Source organism: Choristoneura fumiferana, chromosome Z, assembly GCF_025370935.1.
Source record: "Choristoneura fumiferana chromosome Z, NRCan_CFum_1, whole genome shotgun sequence".
NCBI classification, from domain to species: domain Eukaryota; kingdom Metazoa; phylum Arthropoda; class Insecta; order Lepidoptera; family Tortricidae; genus Choristoneura; species Choristoneura fumiferana.
The window spans coordinates 27,762,102-27,781,531 of NC_133472.1; the positions used below are offsets into that span (position 1 = coordinate 27,762,102).

General features: G+C 37.5%; 1 protein-coding gene across 2 annotated transcripts in view; it reads right to left on the reverse strand.

Annotated features, from left to right (window-relative positions):
• Positions 1-19,430, reverse strand: part of Gyf (GIGYF family protein Gyf) — an 88,818-nt gene that overhangs the window by 17,838 nt on the left and 51,550 nt on the right. For both annotated transcript variants that reach the window (XM_074094916.1, XM_074094926.1), the window contains exons 16-24: positions 16,517-16,807; positions 15,939-16,166; positions 15,048-15,128; positions 14,832-14,938; positions 14,643-14,715; positions 8,997-9,218; positions 3,793-3,870; positions 3,564-3,702; positions 3,127-3,330 (exon numbers count right to left, since the gene is read on the reverse strand). In XM_074094916.1, the coding sequence (XP_073951017.1) occupies positions 3,127-3,330; positions 3,564-3,702; positions 3,793-3,870; positions 8,997-9,218; positions 14,643-14,715; positions 14,832-14,938; positions 15,048-15,128; positions 15,939-16,166; positions 16,517-16,807 (1,423 nt within the window). The remainder of the gene's footprint in view (positions 1-3,126; positions 3,331-3,563; positions 3,703-3,792; positions 3,871-8,996; positions 9,219-14,642; positions 14,716-14,831; positions 14,939-15,047; positions 15,129-15,938; positions 16,167-16,516; positions 16,808-19,430) is intronic.

Consider the following 19,430-nt stretch of genomic DNA (forward strand, 5'->3'; position numbering starts at 1 on the left):
TTAAACCACGTCGCAAATCGTAATAAATCATAGCACGAATATTTTCACGAGCTTTTCCATTATTTCAGCGATATGACATTTAAACCCAACAAAAACAAAACAATAGCGAACGCAAGGACAAAAAAATAGCGTCCAGTATTTAAAAAAAAGTACGAATTTTACCATGGAGGTCAGACATTTGCGTTTAAAAATGTTGGAATCCCAGATTCCGGATACATAAGTAGCGTCTGCAAGGTTGTCGGCTCTGAGGTTCTGACGTTTTGAAATTTTATTGCGACATTGTGACAAAAATGTGATTTGGGTGGACAAAGGGCTGTGAATTCATTTTTGGTCATTAAAATTAAATAAGGTAAGAAAATTTATTCAAAGTCTACAAGTGGTCTCCTTTTCTGGTTTTTCTGTGAATCCATGTCTCATTTTGTATTTTCGATATGGTTTCACGGGATACCCGTAAAAGTAACAAATTTTGAGTTGAAATAAAAAATACAAAAAGACTCCCAAAGAACCAATCATAAACTTTGACATAATATATTTTCGATATGTCAGTTTGTTTACTTCATGTTTAGTCGTACTTTTATTGTAAAACGAAAAGATAAAGCTACTTTAATGGTTTCTTTAAATAATAGTAAGAATATATAATTGTTCTTGTATTGCTAGTAATAAATTAAATATCGTTTTCAGATCAAAATACGTATTATTTCGACGACCGGTTTTGTGTGTATTACTTAATATAAAATTTCAACCACAAACCGTTTCAAAAGGAAAATTGTTGGTATCTGCTGGAAATGTCCAGGATGTAGAGGAATTAAGAACAAAACAGGGGCTGTGTTCAATAATTCAAGAAGACAAACATCTATTACTAAAATTAGGCAGTTAAGTCTACACAAATTGCTTTGTTAATGACAGATTCATAAGAGTATGACAGATGAGAGCCTACATTATTTTTATTTCTACTTTTGGGCACTATAAGCGCTGCGATATATTTCATTACCCCCACCTAGTACCTACTTCGCACCAAGCCAATGTAAGCAAATTATGAGATTAATAGTATCCAAATGTTGTTTAAGCCTGAAGTATTACCAGTGTAATATAAACTTTTCTTCTACAAAACAGTTTCAACCAAATACCTGTTGGTGAAAATAATATTTACATTAAATTATTTATTTATGAAGTTGCATTTAATTTTAGCTTTACAATTATATATAAATAAATTACTTATGTACATTATTTAGAAAAGTTAAAACTTACCGATGCAAAACTATTTCATTTTATTGGCAACACATGAGCAGTTTTTTTGGAATCTTTATACGGCGTTGAGTATAGTAGTGGCAAAAAATATGAAATTGAATTTGATGATGATAAAATTACAGATTTAGAAAAAAAAATGCAGTCTCAGACTAGTGTATTTTTTTTTTCAAAAACAATGCTCTACGTAATGCAATGAAAGAATACCCTGCATATTGATTTTCAATGGGTACGGTTTTCTTATAATCAAAAGGAACTCTAAACAATCAAATGGCAACTAACTATGGCTTAGAGTTGTCTTGAACAGGAACAAATGATTTTATTAAGGTTTTGATTAAGACACATTAGACTGCGCTGTCCGATAACTATCATGGCTGCCGCATTTGTTAACATATCAAATAAATAAATAATAGACTAACTCATTAAAGATTCACTTTGAAGACAGGGCATGAAAATACGTTTCTTGTCCCTAAATTAGTTTATCAATAAAGTTAATTCCGCAGCTTGATTTGAACGCATTATATACTTAACAGTAAAATAACAGTGTAGAAGACTTAGATATAAAATAATTATGGGTGAAGCTTTTGCCTTTGAATTTTTTTTCGTATCACTGCACGCCGTGGCTCAACTCTCTCAAGAAAAGAAATGTACGCTCTTGTTATAGCATCACTCTGATTACTGTAGGATCAATTACAAGGACACGTGCCCGATCCTTAATGAAGTAATCGCTCTCATTCAAGCAGTTTACCGGATTCTTATAAGAGCATTTATGCTTGTAAGTGCATACAACCAGAATATTATAAAATTGAATGGCACACTTCAAGACCTTAATAAAACGACTATAACCCCCTAACGCCCAGAATCCTTTATAAAGGAAATTTGAAATTATAATATCAAACTATCATAAATGACACAAAGTTTGATGTTCATAAATCCAAAATTTGACTTGGGCTGGGCGTTAGGAGGATAAGACGGTATAGCCATATAAAGTGCGCCCAAATGCGGTTTTATAAACGTTTCTCAGTATTCTATAGAACTAAAAAATACATGCTCCTAGGATAATTACAGGACCACATTTTGCTACTTAGAGGAATATTAACCTTACGATGCTATGCATAAGTTTGACTATCCCTCCTGACTTTAAGTGGTAATTAGTGACTATTGCTTGTCACCCGACGGTTTCACTATAGTTTATATTGACGTCCGTGCAGGGGTTGTGTAAAAAGTAATCATCATCATCATCATCATCATCCCAGCCTTTATACGTCCCACTGCTGGGCACAGGCCTCCTCTCAGAACAAGAGGGCTTGGGCCGTAGTTCCCACGCGGGCCCAGTGCGGATTGGGAACTTCACACGCACCATTGAATTGCGTCGCAGGTTTGTGCAGGTTTCCTCACGATGTTTTCCTTCACCGCAAAGTTCGTGGTAAATTTCAAATGTAATTCCGCACATGAATTTCGAAAAACTCAAGAGGTGCGAGCCGGGGTTTGAACCCTCTGCTTGAGAGGCGATAGGTCAAACCACTAGGCAACCACGGCTGTAAAAAGTAATACTGATGATTAATGCGCCGCGCATTTTATTCCAAACAGCCAGTCTAGTGCTGTAAGGTACAGAGATGTCAATGATTTATTGCGGGCTATGCTCGACATTGAATGTACTACCGTGAACTGCTTCAACTTTGCCCTCTGGCCCCAACATTGCCTGATTCAATTTAGAGTCGATAACTAACACCCTTCTAGGTTTTTAAACTTTTATCCCCCCGTAATAATAATTCCCGTGTAGAGAAAAGTTTAAAACCTATAAGAGTGCTAAGTTATCGACTCTAAATGGAATCAGGCAATGTTGGGGCCAGAAGGCAAAGTTGAAGCAGTTTACGTTACCATCGATTTTGGCGCTCCACGGCGCAAGCACGGAGTTGCACCAAATGTCGAATTCGGCAACAGGGGATGCTTCTTTTTTGGCAGGAACATTAAGTGTGTTTTTCTTCTTAATTTTCGCGCTTTGCTCTGCAACTCGCGGCATCTCCTGAACCTTGTCGACAACTTTCGATGATTGAGCTGGTGATGGCGAATCCCAAAAACCTCCTGGAAAAGGGAAACAAGTATCTAGGTGTAAAGTAACGCCAATACTATACGTAAGCGAACAATTACTTAAACATTAGCCTAAACAAACAACGGGGTTTGTCTAAATTCGGAACAAATAAATAGCATCAGACCAATTAGACGCTAGGCGTCTATTATGTAGAAAAGATTATAGGATACTAAACTATCAGAATTTTACACCCAGTAGCCGATCCCAAATTAGTTAGTACACCTACCTCCATTATGGGTGTTGCCCCAAGGTACGTGATTGGGCTGAGTCATAGCCACTTCTTCGAGCGCCTGCGCCGCTTGTGCCGCCGCCGCCGCCGCGTCCACAGCCGCCGCCGCCGCTGCAGACTGCTGACGCGCTTCCGCCTACCCATAGGCAAGTTTATTAGGTACTAAAATAAATACTCGTTCCTATTTACTTATGAAATTAATAACAATAACGACAAGTCAACATACCTGAATCTCCGCTAAAGTCAACCCTGGTACAGTCGTGCTGGGTTTCTTTTTCGCCCAACCCAAACCTGCTTGCATTTCCTTTAAAGAAAAAAAAAAACTAACTCCGTGTTTTAACAGATTGACTTTTTTTATTTTTGACTATAGTGAATTTAAATTAATAATAATAATATATTGGGACAAATTACACCAATTGACCTAGTCCCGAACTAAGCAAGCTTGTACTATGGGTGCTAGACAACGGATAGTCATATAAGTAGTATATCCACAGATATATGTACATGTTATATCGTTAACTAACCTTAGCAAGAAGTCTATGAAATGTAATTAAATACTAACAATGTGATCCAAATTGGTCGAAAAATAAATAGATAAATATCATCACTACTTTGAAAAAAAACTCGTATCTATAACTCATCAAGTATCTAGGAGGAAAAAAAAATCCTGTAGATTATTGAGATTGATCAATTAAAGAAAATTATTATGATCGATAACAGATAACTCACGCAAACACTTTTTATTTACGAACTTCAACAACGTGTCTGTCTCTGTAAAGAAACTGGTCATGTGTGAGTCGGCCTCGCGGACGCAGGGTTCCGTACCATTATCTATACAAATTAAATTTTAGTTAAATCCGACTAACTTCCAGTAGTTGGATTGACTTGAAATTTGGTATACCTATGTAAATTGCGTGACAATACAATAATCTTGTAGTGACAACCTGGTAGTCCGACCAGGATCGTCTCTACAGGACGGAATTCTTCAACGGTTAATGGCATCGACTTGAAATTTGATATGCAAATGTAGTTTGGGTGACAATAGAAGTACAGTCAGCAAAAAAAAGCTTGTATTAAAAATGTTTTTTTTTTACCAAAAATGTATGTTGTTATAGCAGCAAAAAATGTTAACTGTCTAGCTATCACGGTTCATGAGTTACAGCCTGATGACAGACGGACGGACAGCGGAGTTAGAAATAGGGTCCCGTTTTTACCCTTTGGGTACGGAACCCTAAAAAGATCGGCTCGAATTATTTTTTCTCAACCATACGTACATACTATACATGCAATAAACTATCATAAATGCATGGAAGTACTTTGGCAAAATCGGCTTTAGAGATTACAAATCATCGTATTTTCGTTTTTTAATAGGTACGGGTCCAGAATATAGCTGAGGAATCGCTTGATGTTCTGAACTATCATTGAATATTTGAGGTAGAATAGTCCAGATGTCATCAAAGCGAAGCTGTCTGCACCTGCTGTCTTTTCAGGTCAAATAGATTGTATAGTGTGGCAAAGTTTAAAAAAAATGTAAATATTTTACATTGTAGTTTTTAGACAAAGATGCCTGTTATTATTTAAAAAAAAAACATTTTTGAACAAAAAATGGAACCAACTTCAAAAACTTGTCAATAATTTTCTACTAGTTGTCTAGTGTTGTTTTCTAGTAGTTGTGAGGTAAACGAGTATAGTTCCACTCCTGCTGGCTCGTGCTGAGGCACCAACTTCAAACTAGTAGAAAAATATTTTCAAGGTTTTTGAAGTCTGTTCCATTTTTAGTAGTTTTTAGTGATTTGTAGCCAAAGTTCATCTCGCAACGATTCCATTAAGCTCAAACACGGCATAGTTATATTATTTTATAACAGAGTACCGGTACCTACGGTCTTCATCATCAGGTCCAGTTCACCAAATGATACTTTCTGAAAGTAAATACTTCACTTGGTGTTAAAATTGCCAAAATCGCTATAGGTGTGCATTAAAAATTCGAGGGTTGCCCTCGATTCCTCTAGGATTCCAACATCAGATGAATAGTCAATGGGACCACCTCGGAAGTATGACCTATAGAACTAAAAAATAATTTTGAAATTCGGCCCACAATTGGCGGAGTTATCGCGTAACAAACATACAAAAAGACATACACCCGAATTGAGAACCTCCTTTTTTGAAGTCTGTTGAAAATGGTATAAAATGTTGCCATTACGTCATCAAAAACGTAGAAAGTAACGCATCCTGGAGACTAGCTGCTAGTGTCCAACTGTAACGAACTCTTAACAGTAAGTAAGTATGACATTTACTTCCTGGACAGAAACGGGTTCCTTTAAAATTTTGGAACCCGTTATAAACAGCGCGCCGGCCGAGCGGCAGTGTTGGGTGTAGTTAACTAGTATTTTGAAATAGGTCCATGTCACCATCATCATCATCATCATCATCATCATCATCATCCTAAATCACCGTCATCATCACCATCACTACCAACCATGGTCATCACCATCAACGACCATCATCATCACCATCATCACTAACAATCAGCATCATCATCATCAGCATCATTATCAAAATCATCATTACCAACCATCATCGCCATCATCTTCATTATCATCATCACTTTTATCATTATCATCATCATTATTTTTGAGAAAAGCACTTATACAAGCTTCGACCATTAATAAAATATAAAGGTATTCGTAATCGGAATGACGACTGGGTTAATTAATAACCCAACCAACAAAAAGTTGGAAAACCCCCGTCTTTGTCACTTCAAAGTTCAATATCTCAAAATCAGCTAAACCAATTTTGATGAAACATATCTAAGAACTATCGCTAGAAAACCTGATTTCAAATATAAAAAACATTAATAATATATCGTTATTTTTCGTCCGACAGTTAGATTATGGAAAAATATGGGACACGTACTCTTGATGGTTTATCAAATTATGAATGATCGACAAAGATAGAGTTCAGCAAACTTTCGGAGTGGGGGCTTACGACGTCACTATTAGGTAAAAATCGTACCATATAGTGACTTCGCACGTAACTTCTAAGCACTATATCCTCGTAATTTTTTGTTTCATCACCATCAACGACCATAATCATCACCATTACTAACAATCATCATCAACCATCATCATCAACACTATCACCATCAATCATCATCACTATCATCATCATCATCGCTATTATCATTATTATTATCATTATTAGGGCCCGGAATTTTGCGTGCGGCTATTAACATTAAAAAATCGAAATATCGGAAAGTTTAATCCGTTTAAATTGCCTTATTGAAATCACTATAACTACGAATACATATTAGATATATATAAAGAGTTGATAACCTAAGTAGGTATTTGCTTGCAAGTGTTATTTTATTTATAGATAAATTAACCGCATTGATAATAGTTGGATACTATCGATAATATCGATAAAAGCGGTGCTCTCTCCCTACAATCTGTCAAAAGCCGCACGCAAAATTCCGGGCCTTAATTATCATCATCATCATCACCATCATCATCAGCACATCACAATCACCGTCATTTCATTACCACAATCATCATCATTTTTGAGAGAAGCACTATACAAGCTTCGACCATAATCGCCTTCCTGGCCTCGTATCATTGATGGCCTCACCTGGGCTACTTGTCCAGGATGGCTTACTTACTGGTCTCTGCAGTAATGTACTATTACAAAATCGGCAGGCACATGAGTTCTCTGTTTTCTTTAACTTAATTTTACTTTAATTATTTTGCCAGTACCAAATAAGTAATACCCATTATGAAAAATAAATCAGATAAGAGTTTTTTTCAACGTAGTGACGATAATTTGTTTACATACGATACTTTTGAACTAACGTTTACTTAGTGTAATGTTGATTTATCGACGTTGGAGTTTCTGCAGCATTCTCCATGTATTTTTATTAGTAAAGTACATATAAACATCCAAGACCTTAGAATTCATCATACAAATATTTGCCTGTCACGGGGATCGAAGCCGCAATCTCTAGCTTCATAGCCAGGGTCACTAACAACTTAGCTACCCGGTCGTCTTAATGAAAAATGCAAGTTTGTGTCTATCTGTACGTATGTTACTCTTTCAGACTAAAACGGCTGGATGGATTTGGATAAAATTTGGCATACATATCCCTAGGGGTGTGTAATGATTGGTTTAACAACTTTTGATTTATTTTCACTGGATATAACAACATTTAAGTAATATTATTTCATTGGATATAATCACTCAAGGGACATAATAAACTTTTGGTATAACAACAATCAGTATAATTTCATGGCGTATAATGTTCAAATAGTATAATACATTTTTGATATAACGTTTAATGGATATAATGTATATTGGATATAAGTATTAGGTTACAATGTTTTGTATTTTTTATTTTCGGTTGCAATCTGTTTAGAAGGAAAATATATGCACTTATTTTTGTTTTATTTATTTATTAATAAAAAAAACTATAGTATTATACCAAAGAGTCGGGTCTGGCGCTTCGCCGGCCGCTACCGAAGCACGCTCGCTTCGCTCGCTCGGCTCGCGCGCTTTACGGTCACAGTTCCACCTAACACTCCTCCTTGTTTCGCTCGTCCGTCGTAAACTAACCAAACCCAAAGTACATCAAATCGAATTAATAACAATAGAAATGAGTTTGGTTTTTAAGATAAATTGCATTATATCAAATAAAAATGATATCAATTGTTGCATTATCACAATTGTTGTTATATCCTTTGTTACGCACCGAAACCAACCTGCCTTAGAGTAAAATAGGTAAGAAATAATAGTAGTAAATATTCCAGATTATGCCAATAGTACCTACATTATACCAACTGAGCTTTATATCCCATGTATGTTATACGTTATGACTGTTAGATTAATAGTTGTTATATTACAAGTTCATTATATCTGTTGATAATTATATTACATGAGAATATATCAAATGTTGTTATATCAAAAGTGCATTATATCCTTTAATCGTTATATCCAGTGAAAATATATCAAAAGTTTTTATATCGACCGTTACGCACGCATAACCCTAGATTAACATATATTTTTATTAGCCTTTTGCTCGCGATTCTGTCTGCGTAGAATTCGTTTATCGCTATCCCGCGGGAACTGCAATTTTCTGGGACAAAAACTATCCTGTCCTTCCCCGGGACTCATACCATCTATATACCAAATTTGATCAAAATCGGTTCTACGGTTTAGACGTCATGAGGTAACAAAACAACAAACAGACTTACAAACTTTCGCATTTGTAATATTAGTGGGATGGGATAGCAAAAAGCGCAGTTTCTACGGGACAGCAACTAACGAATTATTCGCAGACGAAGTCGTTCGCACTTGCTATTAGACCCGTTTTAGCCATGAGATATTTTCCTACGGTAGACCGTCCAGGCCAGACCGTTAAACGCAATGTGGCGCAAGTCGTACGTGTTCCCGGGCGAGTGCGGCGGCCTGCTGCTGGGCGATGGCCTGCATCATCTGCTGCTGTTCTTTCATCTGCTCGAGCTTCTTCTCGCGCTCGAGCCGCTGGATTTCGGCCAGCGTCGGGCCCTCCTGGCTCGTGGCCTGCTGCGCCTGCGCGCCCACAGCGGACCACGGCGATTTCTTAATCACACCTTCACTCGCTTGACGCTGTTGTTGCTTTTGTTCCTGCGCAACAGAGAGATAATAAAATATGTTACGATCAAACAGGAATAGATAGATATTGCCTTTACAGAACCCAAAGAGAAAATAAACTAGACTAGACAAGAAATACCACTGGAATTGGTTTCATGCTGGTATCAGATGGGTATATTCACCTTTGAGAGCGTCTGCCGAGCACTTCCGGCAAAGAAAATACTGACAGTACTTTTTTTGGTACTTTCGGCAAGTTCCGCCGCGGCAGACTATCAAATTCGGACTCAGCATCAGTTTTATGGGAAACCATTGTGCGTTTCATCGCGGTATCATGTAGGTACAAAATTATGCAGTCCGCTCTTCTTCTAAAAAGTGTCGATATCGAAGTACAGAGTATCGAATATCCTATGTGTGAACTATCACGTGACAAGGTCGACGGTTGAGGCGCTTCGCGCCTTGACGCAATACTAACCTAAACTACTAACTACACTAAAGACATTTCTGTAAAATGATGAATTTCCAAAAATATTTGGTTCGGTTAGGTTAGAACTGCGACCAACCACAGTGCTAAAAATGACTAGATTATGTAAAACAAATAAGAGTGTGCTATTAAGAGAAAGGAGTAATAAATAAAGCAGATTTGTGGACGATATTTTAATTTTCGACATTTATTCCAGTCCCAAGTCGGGGTCTCCAAAATGGCCGTTTTATATGCCTCAACCGCTTCTTCAGGCGTCCGGTACCGCTGACCACGAAGTCGTTGCTTGATTTATGGAAAAGTTAAGAAATCATTAGGGCTTAAGTCTGGGCTGTACGGCGGGTGTTCCAGATTTTCGACGTTTTGCTCTTTTAAAACGCAATTGTCTACTGGGCGGTGTGCGAGCCAGCATTATCGTGGTGTGTCTTGGGTTATTTTTTCGGACCTCGCCGATTAGGTACTTCAGGTAAACAAAGAGTGGTATACCAGTCAGCATTAACTGTTTTACGGCCTTCGAGCACGATAGTAGCAACATGGCCATTTTTCGCTACAAACGTGGCGACCATTTTTTTTTTCGAAGTGCTCCGTGAGCGTATTACTTTGGTCGGTTTTGGCTCCTCTTGGAACACCCTAACAGTCGACTGCTGTGTAGAATCCGGATCGTAGGCATATCCAAGATTCGTCACCACTGATAATGTCATAAACATGTTTAGAGTCTCTTTGGTTGAATTGCCGCAGAATTTTGCGACACCTTCTAACGCGCCTTATAACCTCGCCGATTAGGTACTTCAGGTAAACAAAGAGTGGTATACCAGTCAGCATTAACTGTTTTACGGCCTTCGAGCACGATAGTAGCAACATGGCCATTTTTCGCTACAAACGTGGCGACCATTTTTTTTTTCGAAGTGCTCCGTGAGCGTATTACTTTGGTCGGTTTTGGCTCCTCTTGGAACACCCTAACAGTCGACTGCTGTGTAGAATCCGGATCGTAGGCATATCCAAGATTCGTCACCACTGATAATGTCATAAACATGTTTAGAGTCTCTTTCGTTGAATTGCCGCAGAATTTTGCGACACCTTCTAACGCGAGGCATTTTTTGGTCTTCACTAAGTAAATGTAGTATCCGGCGTGGGATCAATTTTTTTTACGCCTAAGTGATCATGCAAAATATTTTGAACACTGGTCCATGAAATGCATAATGAAGCTTATATCTCACGGTATGTCACATGGCGATCTTAGACGATCAGTTGCCGTACAGCATCAATGTTCTCCTGGGTTACCCCTAAGACTAGAGCAACCACGTAGAAATTCTAAATACTTACCAGCGTTCCACAGTCCAGATGCATGGTGCTATATTATTAAAAACCGTAGTCAGCTCTTCAAAGCACTGAAAACTCGTTAAACACCTTTTGAAGTTGTAAAAAATTATCGCACGTAAATTTTCCTTCGAAATTTCCATTTTCACAACTACTTCAGTTACTATGACTTCAGGACAGCCAAATCTAGATATCCAAACGGTAAGTAGAGATTTTCTACTGTTTCAGCTGTAATGTCCATCATTGGGATAGCTTCAGGCCAGCGTGTAAATCGGTCAATGGCTGTAAGGCAGTAACGATAACCTTGAGATGGTGGCAGCGGACCAACTATGTCAATATGCACGTGTGTGAATCTCACTTTGGTTAAGTTGTAAGTCCCTAAAGGTGCTTGCACGTGTCTTGTTATTTTCGACCGCTGACATGCTGAACACGCTCGTGCCCATGTACGACAATCTTTGTTCATATTCGGCCATATAAAACGCTCAGAAACTAGCCTTACAGAAGCCCTAATTCCTGGATGGCTGAGCGAGTGTAGGGTATTGAATACCCGTTTTCTAAATTTTGGCGTTACGTATGGTCTAACAGTTGACGTACTGTTGTCGCAATATAGCTGAGTGAGGGAACCAGGTATCATCATTTTCTTCAGTGTGATGCTGTAGGTTGTGTCACCGTTAAAAATTTGTTTCAACTCTTCGTCATAAATTTGTGATTCAGCTAGCTGTAGTAGGTCGACAGGTTTTTCAAGTTCTTCTATTCTGGATAAAGTATCTGCGACGACATTGTTTTTTACCAGAGATGTGTCTAATGTCAGTGGTAAATTGTGAAATCAGATCAAGATGGCGAAATTGTCTTGGTGAGCAATTTGATTTGTTTGATGTAAAAGCTAACCATAATGGTTTATGATCAGTGAAGACAGTGAATACTCGCGCTTGCAGCCAATGTTGGAAATATTTAATGGCGTTATATATTGCGAGCAATTCACGATCATAAGGTGAACACTTCTGCTGTGCTGGACTGAGTTTCATAGAGTAAAATGCCAGAGTCTGCCATGCGTCTCCTTTTCTCTGTTGCAGTACAGCGCCTAATGCTGTATCCGAGGCGTCCGTGACAAGAGCGAGATTTGCATTGCAGTCAGGATGTGCTAGGAGATCTGCCTCACATAGACATGATTTGCACTCTAAGAAAGCGTTCAAAGTGTCGTCCTTCAAGTAAATGGGATGTAATCCTTTTACAGAACCAGTCAAAAGTCTATTCAAAGGACTTTGAATTTCAGCTGTTCGAGGAATAAAACGACGGTAAAAGTTGATCATTCCTAAAAATAATCTCAGTGCTTTGACAGTCTTGGGTGCTGGGAATGATTTTACAGCTTCAATTTTGCTCTCCAATGGTTTCGTACCTTCAGCAGTGATGTGATATCCGAGAAATTTTACTTCAGTTAATCCGAATGTGCATTTAGAAGGATTTATGACGATACCGTATTCTTTTAGCTTAGTAAACAGTTGCCTTAAGTGATCTTCATGTGTTTTTTCGTCTTTAGAAAATATCAGAAAATCGTCCAAATATGTAAATACGAAATCTAGGCCTCTTGTGACTTCATCGACAAAACGTTGGAAGGTTTGGGCTGCATTTCTGAGCTTCCTTCCTTCCTATTTTGAGTTCTTCCTTGGCTATTTTGAGTTTGTCCGGCGCTGTCTTCTGGGTGGGCAGTGAATCGGTGGGCCATCAGTAGTTGTGATAAAGTGTACCGTATGGTGCTTTATTTCCCGATGAACGCCAGGAGGACGAGTTATTTCAGGATAATCTCGAAGGATGTCATTGTATTTTGAATCTCCATAGAGTGTCTTGACATAAGATATAGTGTCCGCCGCGGTATTAGAAATGGCTGTTATTCAAAGTGCTGTTGTATTGTCTAGCAGGCGTTTGTTTCGGCAGTCGACAACTAAATTGTAGAAAGATAGGAAGTCGACGCCAATAATTGCCTTAATGACGTCAGCCACGACGAATTGCCATCTAAATACCAAGATCTAGGTTGAGTTGTGTATAACCATATGTGCTGGTTGTAAATCCATTTGCAGCGAAGAGTTGGTATGCAGTTTTAGGTCGGAATTCGCGAAGTTCAGATCATGGGAAAACACAAAGATCGCTTCCTGTGTCAACGAGGAATTGCAATTTTGAACGTCGATCTGTATCTATTCGAAAATAAGTCATTATTATTATTGAATTATTATTATTATTATATGAAATTTGCAATGACGGGTCATGCCTGTTCTTTTGACATCTGTACCTATGTATATATGTGTGCATGTGTTCATTATGTAACAGTTAAATGATTCTGATTCTGATTCTGTAACGAATAAGCTGTAAGACTGTGACAATCGCTGATCGCCATTAACGATTGCCCGGTGCGTTTCCCGAAACAAAGTCGCACGGCTTCACGCATTTCGTTGCTAGCTATTGGAATTTGGAATGGTACCAACATACTGGATACTTGCGATATCCGAGCGGCTGTGATTGCGATCTTGACATTGGCTCTTGCTGCGACTACGATATTGCTGCGTGTCTCCGCGTCTTGACTTAGAGCGAGATCTTGTTTGCATCTGAGTCGATAAAGCGTGCACTTATCTGGTAAGTTCGGCAATCTGGTTAGCCATCAGATCCATAGCAGATGTTGCTAAGGTACTTGCTATCTGTTGCATACCGGCTAATCCAGGAGAAACATCCCAAACTCTGTCTGCTGCTACGGCAAGTTCATTCAATGACGAGTGCGGTTGCGAAGTAGTAAGCACTTGGATACTTAGCGGCAAGCGACTGGTCCAAATAGCCTTCAAGATGTCCTCAGGAACGTTGGGACCGGCGATATGTTGAAGGTGTCCCAAGAATTGCGAGGGTTTTCGATCGCCTAGCTGCTCACGCATTAAAAGCTTTTGTAACTCCTTCTCTCTTGAATCTGTCAGCCGTTTTATAACTTCGCTCTTCAGTTTTACGTACTTATTGGTTGCGGGTGGGTTAACAATAATATCTTTAATTTCCGCTGCGTATTGATGTTCCAAATGTGAAAGTACGTAGAAAAATTTCGTGCCGTCGGACGTTATGTTGGACAACGCAAACAGGCCTTCTACCTGGGCAAACCAAACAGCCGGTTCTTGTGGCCAAAATGGTGATATTTTTACTCCAACACGAAATTTTTCGAAGCGAATGGAAATATTGTCGTCATTTTTTTTATGTTCGACATCTGACATTGCGTTGGAAAATTCGTCTTTGTTTGTCGACATTTTTGAAAACGATTTGTGTACGGACCTTGATTTTACTTCCAAGAAAGGCTGCGTCTTTTTTCCAATCTAGGGCGTCACCAATTTAGAAGGTCAAAACTAAATATGTGAGAGAAAATATTTTATTTACAATATGTCGAGTATTGACGGTTGAATTCAAACAGAAGACAAAAGTAGGTAAGGCAGATCTCTTGTGCGGCTGCGTGAAATATATTATCATATTCTGGCGTCAGGTGGCGCGGCTGTAGTGTTTTTACACACGTAGTTGCGAAAAAACAGTGATCAATACGTCTATGGCGCTATTTTTTCCACTATGTAGCAGTCGAATTTGCAAAGCTCTTGTGAATCATAAAAAATGTAACAAATGTACAGAATTGTACGCTAATAAGTTACCTGTTGTTTCTTAAGCAATTCAGCCTGCTTTCTCTTTTTCTCCTCTTCTGTTGCCAGTTTTTCTTCTTCTTTCCTGAAATCATATAAATAAATAGCAAATAAAGGTAAGTTTTTAAAATAGAAAACAAATATTTGCTTTATTTTCGTTAGTGATTTCATTACTATCTTTCATCATAAACATAAAATAACCTCTTTCGTTCGGCTTCTTCAGCAGATTTAACATCTTCGGCCTTCTTTTTATCTTTCGTGTTCTTTTCTGAACCCTTGACGATAGTAAAACCTTCCTTGATCCATTCCTGTCACAAAATAGACAATAACCATAAATAATAACTCAACACAAATTTATTTACTGAACTCCAGTCAAAATCCTCCCACAAACGCCGCTCAAATTGTCTGCGTTATTACCTTTTTCTCTTTTTCTAGTTCTTTTTTGTTCATTTTGTCATCTTTTTTGGTCTTGGACGGCGACAAATCTTGAGCCTTTTTCTGAAAACATGGTTAATCCCGATTAAAACCTAATTTATATTATGACATTTTAGAGTCATTAAATAAACAAATTCCTATGCTACTCTGCAACACCACATACACGTTACTACAAATAGCGCGCGAGTTAAATGCAGTCGGGCCTTTAGTGAAGAGCAGGAGCCTCTCCCCCCGCTATCCATACGCCTCGCCTCAGTCGCCTTTAGTGTAGTGCTGTCCTTGTCCTTGATAGCCGTCGTACACATAATATCAATCGCGTTAAAACTCATGTTGCACTCCGTATTTTTTTTTAATGATGCCTGATCAGAGTCCTGTATATATAAATAATTATTTGTTTAACCCTTTATAAAGCCCCATTTATTGCAGCATACTACCACAGAATCAAAAGCAGCTATCGAATACATACCTGACAAAGAATATTTTAATGCTAGTCGTATTTTCAATAATTACAATGTAAATTGTGACGTATGTTGAAAGCAATAAGGTTCAGTTTCCAACTCAATGCAAGTGGTCGCTTAATCGCCTCTGCCTTATTAAAGGTTAAAGCGCGAAAGTAAAAAAAAAAGTGATAATTAAAATAACACCTCTTTTACAAATTTATTGACATACCTTCTGTATGTCGATAAAATCGTCATCATTAATTCTAATAAGGTCGCAACACTATCGTATTCCTGTGCTCTGTATTCAACTCGCGCGCTATCTGTACATCTGTGTGCCACTGGATATGGACAAGGAGAGGCGTAAAACCCTTAATTCAAACAACTATTTTACGTAGTTCTATCTACAAAGCAATAATTAAGTCGAGTGCCTTACCTCAGGTTTATTTAAATCGTCTTCCTTATTACCAGTATCTGCTGTATCGTCCTTCTTTTCTTCTTTGACCTTTTTATTTTTCGATTTGCTTTCTTTTGTTTTGACTACTTTTTCAACTTCAGTTTTCTGTTTAGCCTGTTTTGCATCTTGCTGTTTAGTTTGCACTTGTTCACTGGTTTTTACAATCTCAACTGGTTGTTCTGATTTATTCGCTTTCTCAGTTTTAGTCTATGAAAAGAACAAACTATTAAAAGCCGCATACGAAATTCTGTATTAGGTACTGGAAGTTTTAATGTATAATCCTACTAATATTATAAATGCGAAAGTTTGTCAGTACGTCTACATGTTAGTTACTTTTCTTCACGGCAAAACAGCTGCATGGAATTGCATAAAATTTGGTATGTAGATAGTTGGACGTCTGGAGTAACAAATAGACAATTTTTATCCCGATATTCCCATGGGATCGGGACACAACGGATAATATTTAGTACAACAATAAAGAGAAGTGCGCTTATGTCTTGAATAGTTTTAAAATATCATGAAAAAATTATCTTCAGATTTCGTAACTTAAAAATTACCTGCACATCTTCCTTCATTTCAGGTTTCTTTTTCCGGACATCTGCATTTGACGTATCTTTCTGTATTAGCTTATGCAATTCTTCTAGATTTGGTGTTGCACTAACAGAAGAGACTTCCTCCTCTGTTTTGATTGGCGCAGGAATAGGTACATGACTTTGTTCACTAATAAATGGCATATTAGGCACTGCTCCTGCATTCTGAGATGCTCGTAGCTGGGCTAAAATTTGATCTTCTGTTTTCATTTTTACCATTTCTTCAGGCAGTAAGGAATTAGATGCCACTGCTGAAGACTGAAATAAATAGTTATTTAATAACTTAACACTTATTCTGACAGCTCAATACCACCTCAACTACGTACCTGAGTAAACATTCAGCGTTTCTACAACGATTTTTTCGTTATTATCCTCTCAGTAAATATTGTTAACAGACGATGACGCTCAGTGAACTTTTTATGAAGACGTAATACATCGACAAAATAGTAACGATTGCTAAGTTTAGTTTATTTATAGTTGCAGCTATCCGTCCTTCCACTGTGGCAATATTCCTGGGAGGATAATGACGCTTGACCCGAGCGGTTAAAATGCTCGAATATAACTTTTAACAAATTTGTGAACATGGTATATATATTCATTGAAAATTCAATTTCGTGTCTGATATAGAAAAAGCAATTTCTGTAGCTTAGACTACATAATACCACGTATGTTCTAGTGACTTCTACAGGTTCTGTACATACATTTATACGGAGTTTCGTTGGTAAAAGATGTTGTTTTCTACAGATAGGTTAACAAAGGGGAGTCGAAATGATCTAGGGATATAGTTTCAAACAATCCTAAAGCTAAATTCTGTGCATAAAAAAAGGTTAACACTAGGAACAGTTTACAAAATACATTTAAATTATTAGCCCTCAAGCGGTGCCGTTTCCCATTTCGTAAACCCATCTTAGGAATGCATAATACATATTATTATATCAAATTTCTTTGAAAAGGAATTTCGATTTAGAATCACTATTAAAATATCTCGTTAACTAATATTTATTTTATAGCACAACATATGATTACGATTTTTATTGAAAGAGGCTGCCCCGGCATCCTAATCTTTAATCCAAGGCCACGAAGCAGCACACAGCTGCGAAGAAATAGTAGCTTCAGGTTACACATTTTCGCAAACAACGATTGGCCGCGTAAATATATCAAAAAACAGATTATAAAATGATTTTAAAATTTGACAAATGCAAGCTAGACTGCTAATTATGTAGAATAAATAATAAATAGGTATATTTTTTTCTTATGGTACGGCACATAGAATCAAAATTTGAGGTAGCTATGTAAAAGCCTTATTTAAAGTGCTCTATGGTTTTATTTGCCTTTTGTTTTATTTATTTTTTTATTTATTTGTTAAGAAACAAACAGTCATACAGATAAATAAAATCAAATTAAATTATGGGTTATAAACCAGACCTATAGTTTCCTTAATTAACAAAAGATAAACGTGGCTAGATAAATTTAGAACAGATGTAGTTAAAAAGATTAAGTTATCAAATTACGATTATATCGCGATTACTATAACCAGGACAGTCCGATCACCAGGTAACCGCGGAACCCTACCAAAGCAGGTAAATTTAATACATTTAATGAATGACGTGAATGTTTAAATGACCAGGTTTCGCGGCGGCCCCGAAATCGAACTGATTGACTATATATCAGTTATATTCCAAGCTAAATTGGTTTTTAAATATTGAAATTATAAGACTCGAGAATCTATTAAGCTTTTTTTAAAAGCACTCTTTAGGGTGCGTAAGGTACAATTGAATATATCGATGTCCTTGAATCTATCGCTGTCATTTAATAATTTACAAGCACGCTTTACAAATATATTACGACCAAAACAGATTCTACTTCGAAGTATCGAAAATAAATCTTTTTTTTCTACAGGGGCGCTCTCGTCGACGCGGAATTCTAAAACGAATTTGATGTAACAATGAAGGGGCATCTAATTGACAGTGCAAAACTATATAAAAGAACAATGTCTACGCAATCACGGCGGTCACTAAGCGTCTGTAGAGAATGACGCTGAATTGAATCCGCGTAGTATATGTAAAAATGTCCGGTTCTGTAGTCGAGCGACTTAACGATTTTTTTTTGTAATCTTTCGGTTCTAGTTATATGAACAGCATGAAAAGGTTTCCACACAGCACACGCAAAATCAAGATGGCTGCGGACAAAACTGTTATATAGGATTTTATAAGTCAAAGAATTTTTAAATGGTTTACAATGCACGTGCTCGGAAAGTGCCTCTTGACGTGGGTTAACATATCCATAGAAAATTAGTGATTCCTGTACGCATCCACAAGTGTGCCGTAAAGTTGTAAGGATTTTACTTACCGCACTTGTGCGGTAAAGTAACTTTTTAAATTGCCAAATTATGTCCAAACTATTGTTAAAAAAATAAGTCTAAAGAGTCGTTATAGTTAGGCTTTGAACAAATAAGAAAACGTTTGATTTAACCAACTGAATATTTACTGATAAGATAATACAGATTAATCGCGACAGAAAAGAGAACGTTAATTATTTTTTTTCATGTAAACTCGTATTTTAATTCAGTCTAAAGTTATGAAAAAAAAGGAAATAAATTCTTGAGTCCAATTCGGACCGTGCGACGTCAAGCGCGCGCACTCGAAAATTAACCAATGAGCTTCCAGTGCGCGCGCACGACGTAGCACGAACCAATCATAGTTACCCGTTCGCGCCTGTCATGAAACCCCGCCAAAGTAATGTCCATAAGTTCAGTCCGGTGAATTAATTTTTGATGAGTAAATTAAAATGAAGAGTTTAAATGATGAATTTATATCTGACTTTACGCCGCCTTACGTCCTTCACGAAGTACATATTGTCAGTGACAAACTCAACGCTGAAC